Genomic DNA, 13,542 nt, shown 5'->3' on the forward strand with positions numbered 1-13,542 from the left:
GTAGGGGGGCTTCTTTTATACAGTCAATGGAGCAGACAGGTTTTCAGCTGACTGTCTGAACCTCTTAGGGTGCACAGTCATATGCACCTGGATTTTTGATTGGACAATTTCTGTGTTCATCCATGTAGTCAGCTGTGCTCTTCTTCAGTGGTGTCCTGAGGCTGTAGGAGGACAGTTTGTAGCTGACGTTAATGCATAGAGGATGTCATGGAGAGGGGAGCATGCTGATTAGCTGTTAGAGTGGCATTAGTAAGTAGTAAGTAAAAGTTATTTAACATAGCACCTTTCACAGAACAAGTCACAAGGTGCTTTGCAATGATAAAAAAAATTGCAACAATAAAACAGTGGAGCAATCAGATTATCATACATAAGCATCACACATTATGAAACAATAAAAGGCATCAATCAATGTAATCAGTGTATTTGTGTATATTAAAAGGTGCATGAACAATTGAAATTATAGTATTTTTGAATTTTAAAGAGCACATGATTATTCACATTTAAAAGCTCACGGTGAGACAAAGGCCTGCTTAAATAAAAGAGTCTGATTTTTGAACACTTCAACTGAGCCAAACATTGCCGTTGATAGTGACTCCCACCGCCAGAGCATTTCATCACTATATTTAGAACTGGAGCATCACTCCCAGACACAGGTTACAGTCTGTGCTCTGATCAATATTTATTAGATCACAAGCCTCTTTTTGCAGAGAACGCTGCAGAGTGCAGAGAAATGTCCTAGGACAGAATGTAATGTGAACTTTAAGCTCTAATTCTCCAAACATACTAACATCTGCCAGTCTACCCAGAGAAGGGTCTTATGGGTAACTGCAGGTTGAAGAGGTGCACAGCGACCTCTCAAATCTCAACAACATAGCGACCTGCAGGTCAAGCAAGCTGATTGGTTGACTCAAGTCCTGTCAGGAGGCGAATACATAAAAAATGCCATGCAAACATCTTCGAGGGACCACCGTGCAGGTTGGCCTACATGCAGCCTGGAGAAGTATTGCTCCAGCTTTTGTTGCTTCCACTTCATAGTACAGAGTGTTCAGAAACAAGCCCAGGGGAATGGTTCCACCACTTCCTGTGCAACTGGCAGAATGAATGGACAACATCTTCCTCACATGTTGTTCCTGCTTAAAGACAGAATAGATAAGAGCAACAGTACTTTTCCTCCTGCGTCATGCCCTCGCCCCTTTCTGGGTGAAAGCAGCCCCTGTAATTTGACCGGTAGTAAATGCAAATTCTTGTCTTTGCCGATTTAATAGCATAAAATAAGAAAACCATATCCCCATGTCAGTCAGGCAAACAGTCATGTAATGATCAGCAAGATTTAAAGAAATAGGGTTTGATGAGTGACCTTTGAGTCTGCCTTCACCAAAGCAGACAAATCTGACACAAGTACCTTAATGAATCTGCAGGTAGGCTCTTTCTAACATGTGTCACTTCTTCTGTTGTTAATATCCTTTATTTTGCTGTCTTGGTAGTCCATCCAATGTGACGTTACTGTAAACTAATTTCATCGCTGTGGCAAAGTGAAACCACATCTCTATTGTGATAGCCGTTTGTGCTCACACAACTTTTTACTTCGAGCCGAGAAGTAGAAAACAGGTCGGTTTTAACAACCACTTCCTAAATTACTTTGTTGTTTAGAAGGTAGGTCAGTTCAATTTATGTGAATTATTAACGTTAAAATATCCACTGCTCACAGCTGTGTTTGGTGTGGACAGTCTGTTAAACCAAACTCCATTTTAAAAGCAGGAGTTTTACGGTAGGGCCATGTTTTTTCACAGTAAAAACTTTAGTTACACCATCACTAAGACTCGTTTCTGATTCACACACATCGGCACACATCACTTACTCAGTAAGATTAATTAATTAAGCTCTGATGAAGCGTTTGCCACAGAAGATTTTGTGTGAATGCAGTTGAAGCACTATCCTGTCTGTCTGTGTAGCTCAGTCAGACAGACCTGCAGCTCTTTATACAACCACCAGCAGAGGAGAGGGACTGCGATGAAAGCAACATAAGAACATACAGGCAGGGGGCAGTGTCTCTGCACATACAGACCGCCACACACAGCAGGGTCATGAGGGATGATTGAGAGGGATTCTTTTTGTATGAGTCTATATATCAATACTGGTCTCTAATCCGGAAAAGATATTTAAATCTGGTGTCTTATCTGATTGTTTTAGTGATCAATCTGTCATTTATTGTGTTTGGAAAATCAAAATGCCACATTTCTTGTTACTGATGCTGGACTAAACAGTATTGCTTGTAATTGTATTTTGCTTCATGTAATTGTCTAATTGATTCACCTCCTGTGGATTCAACCTCTGTCTTTCTTATGTGATACCTTTTGTATTGAATCTCTTATGTATTATGGGTTCCAAATGCGTAATGAGGTAAATGAATTGTACTCATTGAGCTAGCTATAACATGTCTGAGCAATGATGTGTCTTCGGTCTGGGGTGAGGGTGTAAGCTGCCTAGTAACTCAATTGTGCATTTGAGTGTTTGTTTGTTTTTGTTTTTCCTATATTATGTATATGTGTATTTTGGACGCTCTTGAAAACGAGATGCTGCATCTCAAGGGGCTATCCATCAATAAATTGAAATATATTGAAATATTGTTTATTCATACATATGATGACGATCCCACGACAATCAGATCCAATAAGTTGGGCTACCGTGTTAAATCCCAACCCATAGCAAATAAGTCCTCTTCTACATGTCCAGACCTTTAGAGCCCAGACAGAAGATTCATTGCAGACTCATCTCACTGGATGTGGAAAGTTGCTTAGTGGCTGGTCTTTTATCAGAGGAAGAGCAGCAGAAATGCTTCTGGGAAAAGGAGTTGACGACCTCAGCTTTAACATCTTAGCATTACTAAATTTACCATGACACAGAGATTTACAGCAGGCCAGATTTAGAAACAATCGAAATAAGAGACACCGTCTGTTTTGATTCGCCTGCATGGCTGTTCAGTCTTCCTGTGGAAGGATTGTTTGTGTAAATGCACTCTGCTGCAGTGGGATATTGTGGCCATCTTCAACTGATATATTTAACTAGTAAAGAGTCAGAGGATAAATGTGAAACAAAGATTGATGATGATAATGATGCCATGGCCATTCAGAATCTAGGGTGTTGCACTACCACAGTTAACTATTACAACTACTTACTGCATTATTGTTTTGTTTTTTTCTGCCAAAACAGGATGAGAACGTTGGTAATTTGAAGATAGCTTTTTATAATTCTTGCAGCAGTTTTTTCCCTTTCCCTTCAAAAGCTTTTCCTCATGTACATTATTTTCTTTTCTTTGTGATCTGTCACTACGGTTGAGAACACCCTGTAGACCGGGGTTTGAATCTGGGTAGGATGACTGATTTCCCACAGCCTCCTAAAATGATTCAATTTAAAATATTTTGGCAGGAAAGTTGGTAATAGGTACATTGAGACAATATTGATCAAATGTATTTCTTTGTTGAAAACATGACTCTTGTACAGTGTTGATTCAATGTTGATTACCACTGCTGTAACATTAACGTTTTTCAAAATCAGGTTGAAAAATAATGAAAAGTGATGAGCAGTTAGAAAAACTGTACAGTGACATGTGTGTGTATCTCAGTTTATGGGGTTCATGTGCCTGCACTGTTGGTGAATGGTATCAAGAATGACTCAAATCTGAAGTAAAACTCTGTGTGCGTGTTTTTGTCTCCCAGTGAGCTGAGCAGTATGGACGATGTCCCCCTAAAGATGCCACAGGGTGTCTCACAGGAAGTCATAGAAGATGTCAACATTACTGTCCCTGATTATCTAACCATACTGCAGGAGACAGAGGTGAGTGGTTAATAGTGAGTTTCAGCTCATTGTTTGGGCAGGGAAAAAGGTTGTACACTTCCTGATGATGTGTCAAGGTTATGTTTACAGCTTGTTTCTGCTGCAAACAAGTAAAATAAAAGAATTGATGCAGGTTAAAGTTGCATAAATTGCGACTCGACTAGTCATTAGCCTGTCACTGATCTTAACGACCCCTTGACCTTTCCTCCAGCATTGCCCATAGTGCAAACTTTAGCTTCTCGCATGCCAGTGTGACTTTCTTTGCATTCACTACTTTAGTGGAGTTTATTAGCCTTGAATGTTTGCTAATGTGGCTTTAGAATGTTAGCCTCATGTCTGGGGTTTTTAGGGTTACCACTAGTGGGGCAAAAATTTAAGTTAAAGTTTGGCGACCAAAGGAAAGGCCATGACAAACTGGCCATACAACTACTTTATGGATATGTAATGAAATGAAATGTGGTTCAGAGATTCATGTTCTGAGCTTTTGTAACTTTGGTGATCCTCACTTTTCATCTAGTGCCATGATCAGGTCAAAATGTGTCCAATACTTTGATTTATGACCAAATACCTGTAGAACTGATTACATTCCCATCAGCCTTAGCTGTACTTTGTCTTTAGCGCTAAATAGCTGATGCTAACATGCTAAACTAAGACTAGCCTAAGAAAGCGCTAGCTGCTAGCATATATCACTGTTTAGACATGTCATCATGAGCTAGAGTTGGACATTTGATATTGGTGGTGAGCCAAGATGAAAAGTTAAGGGATCATCAGAGTGGATTGGTTTCAAGGTAATCCATGCAACAGGTGAGATATTTCACTTGAGACCAGTACTTGACCAACAGACTAGAGAAAAGAGAGAGCACAGAGTAGTTGTCACATGTCTTTTGTCCATGTCACAGTATGAGTTCAGTCTGGAGAACTGGGTGCTAACTGGGCTGCAGAGTGGCTTCACCAGCCAGCATCGGCCTCCACTTTCCTCTTCATCAGGACTGCAGCCATCTTGTCCGCCATACTGGATGATGTTCAGCAGCCCGCAGGAGAGCCGCCTGGCCAGCCGCCATTGCTCTGACTTCTGGGAGCCCAATCCTCGACAGCGCTCCCACAGCCTCAACCCCACCGTCCTGCGCACCAAGTTTGTCATCTCAGACTCTGAGGATGAGGGTCCGAGTGCTGCAGAGAAAGCCAAGACAGTGAAAGCCTGCCCGGATGGACAGCGTTCTGCTGCTTCCTGCCAGCGTGGTCAGAGGAAAGCACAGAGAGCCTTCGTCCCAGACCTCCTGAACCCTCCGGCCTGCCTCAGCAGCCTGCCACACCAGCGTAGGAAGAACCTACGACAGTGCTCCCTCTCAGTGCTGGAGACATCCAAACAACATGATCCCAATGCAGACATCCAATCCAAGAGCCTGTCCTCAAACAGGACCCCCAACACCAGAGCCCCCAACACCAGAGCCCCCAACACCAGAGCCAATACAGTGGACAGGCTCCCCAGCACAACACATACGGTAAGAATTAAACATTTTAAATTAAGGGAACACATTATAGTGTGACCAGTGGAGCTCCAGTTCGATTCATAGGAGCCTAATCAATTTAAATAGCAGTCTCACTCGAATCTAGAAGGGTGCTAAGGTGAAAGCTAATGAAAAGAAAAAGCGTGTGCTCCTGATGTTTCCAATTGAACAAACATCTGATTTTCTGACATCTGGTTTTCAAGCTGTATTCTCCCACACAGACATTGCATTGTAACTGTTGGCAACAAGCTGTAAACACATCTCTGGTGTATTATTTTAATTAGGCATTGAGCTGATTATTTAAAAATGCTAATTAAAGTTGATGTATTTCCACAACCAGCATTTACAGAGCAACTTGATCATTAATGTGGAGTTATGTTTGTTTATGAATGTCCAATATTCTCTCTCTTTAAGCTCTGTTTTTGGTCTCCACCAGCTCCTGAGGGAACTCTCTGACTCTTTAGCTGCTAACTGCTCCACTATGTTCTCTGGTCTCTAACTGTGTCTGTCTGCTGTTTGCTGCTGAGTAGTGTACAGTGGCTATTCCCAGCCTTTTCTCTGAAAATAATTTAATTAAATTCAGCTTTATTGGCATGAATGTCAAACAACAATATTGCCAAAACTTTAAATGCAAAAGAACAATTAATTTCAAACAGTTCACTAAATAAAGTTAATAAAACAGGAAAAGTGTGTGTTAAAAATAAATAAATAATTAAAATAAATAAATACAAAAAATAAAACAGTAAGTGTATGTGTGTTGTGAAATTACTTCAAATGGTTCGTCAAATAAATAAAATAAAAAAATAAAACATAAATAGTTTGTGTGTGTATTAAAAAAATTAATAAATACAAATAAAATAATATATAAAAAATAAAATTAATAAAATAGTAAACGTGTGTTTGTTTGTGTGTGTGGAAAACAGCTGCTGCTGAAAACGATGCCATGAAAGTGGAATGAATGAACCTAAACATTAAAGTTGATAGTTGATAATTCTCTCCATGTGTTTGTCACTACGAACGATGCCGTTCACATTACACTTAGCAATTCCATCCATTTTTAATATTAAAATATTAAAAAGAGGAGCTTTAATACTGGCAGACAGGCACTTATACTCACAGATTGTTTCATTTCATATCACATGAAGCACACAATGTTCATTTATAGATACCACATCGTAATATGTTGTAAGATGTCATCCCTATAAACAGTGCTGTCTGTATCTTGTAGTCTGAGCAGTATTGACCAATTACGTTTGAGCGGGCTTTGGTTGCGTCATGCAGATAAACAGTCTGTGTGGGGAGTAAAAGAGGCGGAACACTGATGATGGCTTTTTATTAGCTTTTTTAAATTGCTTTTTATAGAGAATAGCCAAAATGCATCTTTCACTTTGTGCTTTCAATTTTTTTTTATTCACAACATGTCACTTTACCTTAACTATGAAAGCCTTATTACGCTACGTTGTCCATGTGAACTGAGTGAGAGTTTACAGCGTGGCTGAGGGAAAGCTAATGCTCTGCAGTACAGACAGCCCTCACTGTGGTCGGCAGGATGATGAATACAGCCTAAAGCTCAGGGCATTACCTTTTCCTGACATGAGCCCTACTATAAATCTCCACACATTTATAGACAGGGTTCACAATAGTATCACACATACCCTCAATGCCCAAAACAGCAGAATTCATTTTAGACTGTTTATACAAGTTGGCAATAAGTCAGTCGTTAAGTGTCCTTTAATTCTGTGTAGGAATGTCAACACTGTTAGCTGGAAGAGGAAATTAATCCTAACCATCTGTTTTTTTTTCAAGTTCACATTCCCAAAACGTTTTCAGGGATCTGCACTCTAAACATAGACTGTGTAAAGTCTGCTTCCTGAATCCAGCCAGGTTATAAAAGGTTCGTCAGGATTAGCAAGTGGAAGTCCTGTGAACATGTCTTTCTCTGCATCTCAGGTCAAACCTGCTGTCAACAGAAAGAACCTTAAAATCAGATTCAGTCAGGCAGACTGAGTAGTGCTGCACTCTTGGTCTGTGTAAACACACACACTAATTACAGTCTCTTGTTTCTTAATAGTCTCTCAGCCCAGACCCCTGTAGAACCCCCTCTGCGACCTCACCCTGCCTGGGTCTCCTGTCTTCTAGTTTGGACTCGTCAGCAGAGCTCCTGTCAGCTCTGAGCGCAGAGGAGAGAGAGCTGCTGGGGGCCATCACTGCCCGGGGTTACCCCCTCCGAACTGCCATCATTGCCCTGCAGAAGGCAGGCCAGCAGACCCCAGATCAGGTAAATTAGTGTCACATAAAACAGATAAGACCTCTGACTTTTCTATACTGTCTGCCCCTCATACTGACTCTGGATCAGCTCATGATTATTACAGGTCTGACAGCAGATGTTGGCTGGCTCTGAGCCTGGACTGTAGCTGTGCACTACACACTGAACACTGACTTTTGAGGCCGATATTGATATCAGCATGTGGGAGTTTAAATAATCCATCCAATAACTATATATCGTGGTTTGGTATTTTTATGTCTAAACTGTCTTAAATGTGCAGCTCTTACTGTGTCAGTGTTTGCACAATGTTCCTATGTTTATTATACTGGACTGATATAATGACAACAAATTGAAGTGAACTGAATAAATTGGGACCCGGATACACAGTGAGCAGCACATTTTACAGTTTAAAAATCTACTTGTCAATGCTATCTATAATGGAGACTCTGTTTCTAAATGACAACATATTTGTTCTGATATTTACTATTCCTGAACAGCGGACATATACACTGATACTGATTAATGCTGTATATATGTATTATATTGGCCAATATATGAGCCTGGCTGATTTGTTGATCTAGCCTTAATTAAAATTGGACCTATTTCATTCAGAAAGAGCTGTATATCATTTTTACCATTCCAGAGTTTGAACCTTAAATCAAAGTATATGAGCTTATAATTGTAATACTACCAAAAACGTTGTACACTTTAGAAGGTCAAACTGTGTGCCATGTGCAAATTTGACGCAGTCAGAACGCCCACTCAGCCAAGCGGAGCTCAAAGACTGGAAGCAGCTGAAAACAGCTGTGAGCTTAATTCCACACACTCAGTAAGAAGCCAATAGTAGCAAACAAGCTGAAACAGGTGTAGCTAGTGTTAGCTGTCTCTCTTCCAGATGTCCAGATTTGGCAATGGCAAATGACCAGACTATAAAAACTGACAGAAACAGGTAGTTCTGTGACCTCAACATGAAGTCAAGATTCAAATCACAGAGTAACACAGAACAGTGAGGCTGATGTTTCTGCATTGAAACATGTAACATCTTCATTAATTCTTTTTGTAATTACAATAAAAAAATTAAAAAAAGAAATATATATATATATCTTCTTTATATTGTCTCCACACAAGCAGAAAATATGTACCAACTAGCCAGCTGGAGGAGGTAATGAACTCTAAATACAGTATACTACCCCACTCTAAGCCAGTGTAAAAATAGGCCTCAGAGTTTCCACGGCGTGTTACGTGTTTTCCCATTACATGGCCTGCTGCGTCACAAGCCACAGTACAGGGTTGATGGGAAAAAAGGCATGTGCAGGAAGCACCATTTTTGACATGAGAAAGATAGGAGAAAGTGGACTTTAGGAGACATGGAAGGGTACACTGGCTGATACATATTCATATTTGCTTGTTACAATTCAGACAAATTTCAAGCTCTTGATAAATTAGCTTATTTTTTTAAGCTTTAGCATTTGTGTAGCTTTAAAGTTACACAAGCATTTCCTCCACACACAGTAAATGACATGTTACATGCATGTGACATAAAGAGAAATATTCATGCAACGTGTACATGAATAATCCTGCAGCGCTGATATGTGGAGCGTTTATAGTCTGATTCCAGACCAGCCCCTGTTAGCCCGTCTGTCTCTCTGTGCCTTTCCCTCCTTATCAGTCAACAAGAGCTGATCTGGGAGCTGATAAATCACTTTAATAAGAAGTCATCAGCTGGGGAGAGCTAACGTCTTAATGAGCGTATTCTTGTGTCTCATTCTGGTGAGGTCGCGCTGCTCTCACACAGATTGCATTTCACTGCACGGATGTCTGAGAGACAACCTCGGCCTCTGCTCAGCCCCTGAGCTGAAATCAATTGTCTGGCTGTGTGCTGTCCTGTGATGCCTTCACTGCCTTTTTCCGTGCAACAGTATGCCTGTGGTGTCCTGCTTATATCATCATGAGTCTGTAGTTGGTTTCTCCACACTTTGTGATTAAGGCTCATCGCTGATTGGAGTCACATGCAGACGGTGGATTAGTGTGAAAAGATAAAGATAGTAAGGCTCTAATCCTACGGAGATAAACATCAACAGGTTTAGACTTTTAGAATAGACCCACGATGTGACATAAAAGATAATCATGAGCTTTAACCAGATGACGATGGTGGTATGTAACTAAGCACATTTAGCTGAGTACTGTACTTAAAGACAAATTTCAGGTATTTACGGTCTTTTAATTGTACTTTCTACTTCTGTTCCACTACATGTCATCCTTTTACTTTACTACATTTATCTGACAGCTAGAGTTACTTTCCAAAATGAAGACATTAGGAGCTTAAAAAATATGCTTTGTTAAAAATTAAAGTACCTAACAGTATACGCAATAAGAGCTTAGACTATTAGTCAATTAAACAATGAGACAATTGATAGAAAATTAACTAGGCAATTATTTTGATGATGGATTAAGTCATTTTTCATGCAAAAATGCCAAATATTTCATGATTACACTTTCTCAAATTTGAAAGATTTCCTTGCTTTCCCTCATGTGTAGTCATTTTAAGGTTTGGACTATTGGTTGGACTAAACAAACAATCTGAAGGTGTCACCTCAGGGGGCTCTGGGGAGTTGTGATGATGGACATTTCTCATTATTTTTACTGTGTGGTTTAACTAAAGTAAAGGATTCTCTACCACTGCTTGATGGGTAGCAGTCCAAACCAGAGATATTATTAGCCTTAAAGCTGGGGTAGGCAGTTTATTTTTTATTTATTTCAATATAGTTTGTTAAATTTGTTGAAATTCTCTTTACATTTCGACTGCAACAAATTAAAAAAAAGGTCCGGTATCTGCGGCTGTCGCAGGACTGTTAGAAGCACGGCCATTCATTTGATTGAGCCTGAATGCATGCCGCAGCTTTAACAAGTCGGATTATTACCTTTTATGTCGACAAACTGATTGGTAACAGAAGTCCAACTTTTTTTGAATGCTCTTTTCCATTTGGTCTTTGACCCAATATGTCCTACAATGAATATTTGTGTATGTGTTTGCAGATCTTGAGTTACCTGGTTGCGTGTGACCATCTGTGTCAGCTGGGTTATGATATGGCCCAGGTAGAAGAGGCTCTGGAGATGTTTCAAAACTGCGAAACAAAGGTAAGACATGCAGAGAGATTACAACATCACATAGTCTTTAATCTTCTTAGAGACAACAAGGCCACAATTTCCTTTAAAATGGAGTCAGTTTTATTTCAACAATTGTGTAAAAAAACAACAACATAACAATGTCTTCGTCTTGAGGCGGAGGAGTTCCTTCACCTGCTGAGTCAGTTCAATGAGATGGGCTTCCAGCAGAGCGCCATCAAAGAAGTGCTGCTGGTCCATGAAAACCACCGAGAACGGGCGCTGGAGGAGCTGATGATGCGCGTGGCGTGACGGCAGATCAACACACACATACTTTACATAACTCAACTGCAACCTAAAATCTGTTATTTACTCCAGAAAACCATGAAATTCCTGTTGATAAAGGCGCAGAGAGAACGACTCGACACACATTATTCTAGTTAAAGATGGACGGTGGCCTTCAAGAGTATATTGTTGAAATATTGCAATTATAAAGAATGATGATGATGATGCTTCACTCATGACTTGGCTGACAGGGTTTATTACATTCATGCTTTCTTTGGTTATGAAAACTGCACTGACTAAACTCGTGTTATCTGAGTAACAGTTTGAAGTAATCTGACTAGTTGTAATTGTGACCGATTTATTAAAGATGTGGTATGAAACTACACTGTGGCAGTGTCTTCTATTTTTTTAACAGAACGGTGATTATCAAATGATAATTCCGGTTTATCATGTTATTTTCAGAGGTGATGCAGGAAGTGGATCTGTAAATTGTGGAGGATGTTTACAACAGACAGTTTGGGTTATCATTGTATTCTTCATCTTTTTTCCCTTCTTCCAAACACATCTGTCCGTTTCAAATCTGTCAGATGTTTCTTGCCATTTTGGACTTTTTACGAACCACACATCCAAAATAATGAATATAAGACGCACGTGATGATAAAGCACAATGATCTTTCCGCAGCACTTACAGGTTATCAGAGCATTGTGGGGAGAATCTGGAACCGTCACCGAGGTCTCTGAGGTTTGGGTCCTGAGTCCGACCCAGAGAGTTTTCCATGAGGGAGACAGTGGCTTTAGGCAGCCTCATCAGAAATGTATATATGGATCCAATCCTGCCAAAACCTTTCATCTCACGCTTACGTCTCCATCTGTAATCCTCTATGGTGTACTCTGTGGTCACCTGTCGGCTGAGTGTGAACACAGAGTCTCCTCTGACCACAGCAGTGAACAGCGAGCCTTTACTGTTCCCGTACTGGCCCGTCATGGCCGTCCACTGGCCTGAGCTCAGGTTGTAGCAGTCCATCACACACAGTAAGAAGTCATCACAGGGTCCGTTGCGCATCACATACAGATTATCCTTATGGGCCACCATATAAAGACCATAACTGTGTTGGCGGACGAGCGTGGTGACCAGAACCCACTGGTCCTGTTCAGGTACGTACTCGTGTATATCTGTGGCCCCCTTACCTTTCCAGAGACAGATAAAGATCCTGTTTGTGGCTACAGATGACACCACTGAGGCTGCAGGGCAAGGGAGGGGGGAGACAAAACTCCAGCTCCCATTAGACACCCTGTATCTCTCCACAGATGACAGGGCCTTCATGTTGTACTCCCCTCCCAGGGCGTAGAGGCAGCCCTCATGACCTATCAGAGTAAAGTTATAGCGTAGCTGCTGGGGGCCACAGATGGTGGACCATGTGTTAGCTGCAGGGTTGTAACAGAAACCAGTCTCCACTACCTTCTTGCTTATATCGTGCACTCCTCCGATGATGAAAAGTTTGTTGTCCAGGACGGCCACGCCTGCCATGGTGGTGCTCGTGCTCACAGGCAGATGTGTCAGGACCTTCCACTCTCCGGTGTCTTCGTCCAGGTAGCAGACGGTCCTCTGGAGATCCTGCAGCCGCTCATTGGAGGGCGAGTGGCTGCACACTGCCATGTAGCTACTCGGGAGAAGAGACTCAACGTACTCTACCAGTTTGTTGGGCAAGGTGTGAAGATCCTCCTTCAGGTCAGAGTACGCATCTCTGATGAATAAGGCGGAGCTGTGGGACAGCTCCCAGACACCGTAGGTGGCAGCGGTGTGGTACATGAGCAGGCAGTTTTCAGAATTGATGATATTGATCAAGTGCTTGGTGAGAGCCTGCACCTGCAGAAAAGCAGTACACTCGATGGCTTCCACAATCTGATCGCTGTTCAACAAGGGTCGCGCCCCAGCCAGGACCCGCAGCATGACCACAAACCCCAGAACCCCCACACATCGCAGGTGGATCTCTTCCTGTTCACACTCTCTCATTCCTGACTGGAACAATGCTCTGAAGTACTCACAGTTCTGAGCCAGAAGGGTTTTGTCCACAACAAAAGAGCTGTGGTGAATGCTGACCCTCAGGCTGTCCGCTGGCTTGGCGCGTGGACAGCTGCTGGACTCCATCACTTCCCTTTCATGACATCCCGGCTGAACTGCACACTCACAACAACAAGTGTTTGATCCACATCAAAACGCTACATCCGTGGTGTTTTCCCGCGTACTGCCAGTGAGACTGAAAGCCTCCTGTCTGGATCAGATGCTAGCTTACAGGCTACTCTCTGAGATCAGACTATACATAGCAGGCGGACGTGTGACACAGTTCAAGTACATTATGATGACATGCAGCCAGAGGAGAAAGAGGATCCGGATAATGGCAGGGTGCTGTGAAGTGCTGATAATTTGTGTTGCTCTTTGTTTGTGGCTGACAGTTGTGGAACAGCTGAAGATTTGCCCTTGAGCAGGAGGAACAGTCGGACCAAAACAATAGGTTGTTCCCCTGGGTCACATATTGTGCATGC

At 41.7% G+C, this 13,542-nt stretch overlaps 2 protein-coding genes across 3 annotated transcripts in view; one reads left to right on the top strand and one right to left on the bottom strand.

Moving 5' to 3' along the window:
* Positions 1–11,381, top strand: part of ubap1lb (ubiquitin associated protein 1-like b) — a 12,944-nt gene extending 1,563 nt beyond the window's left edge. Inside the window, exons 2-6 of one of the 2 annotated variants that reach the window (XM_046032377.1) lie at positions 3,717–3,834; positions 4,734–5,336; positions 7,414–7,620; positions 10,645–10,746; positions 10,891–11,381. In XM_046032377.1, the coding sequence (XP_045888333.1) occupies positions 3,730–3,834; positions 4,734–5,336; positions 7,414–7,620; positions 10,645–10,746; positions 10,891–11,025 (1,152 nt within the window). In that variant the 5' untranslated portion in view covers positions 3,717–3,729 and the 3' untranslated portion in view covers positions 11,026–11,381. Of the gene's footprint in view, positions 1–3,716; positions 3,835–4,733; positions 5,337–7,413; positions 7,621–10,644; positions 10,747–10,890 lie in introns of those variants that run through there. The other variant, XM_046032378.1, reaches the window with a different exon arrangement.
* kbtbd13a (kelch repeat and BTB domain containing 13a) lies at positions 10,819–13,222 on the bottom strand. Its single transcript, XM_046032376.1, has one exon. It carries the CDS (start codon positions 13,145–13,147, stop codon positions 11,684–11,686), a length of 1,464 nt encoding a protein of 487 aa, XP_045888332.1. The 5' UTR covers positions 13,148–13,222; the 3' UTR covers positions 10,819–11,683.
* Positions 13,223–13,542: the final 320 nt, after the last annotated feature.

The sequence above is a fragment of the Micropterus dolomieu genome, linkage group LG20 (genome assembly GCF_021292245.1).
Source record: "Micropterus dolomieu isolate WLL.071019.BEF.003 ecotype Adirondacks linkage group LG20, ASM2129224v1, whole genome shotgun sequence".
Classification (NCBI taxonomy): Eukaryota; Metazoa; Chordata; class Actinopteri; order Centrarchiformes; family Centrarchidae; genus Micropterus; species Micropterus dolomieu.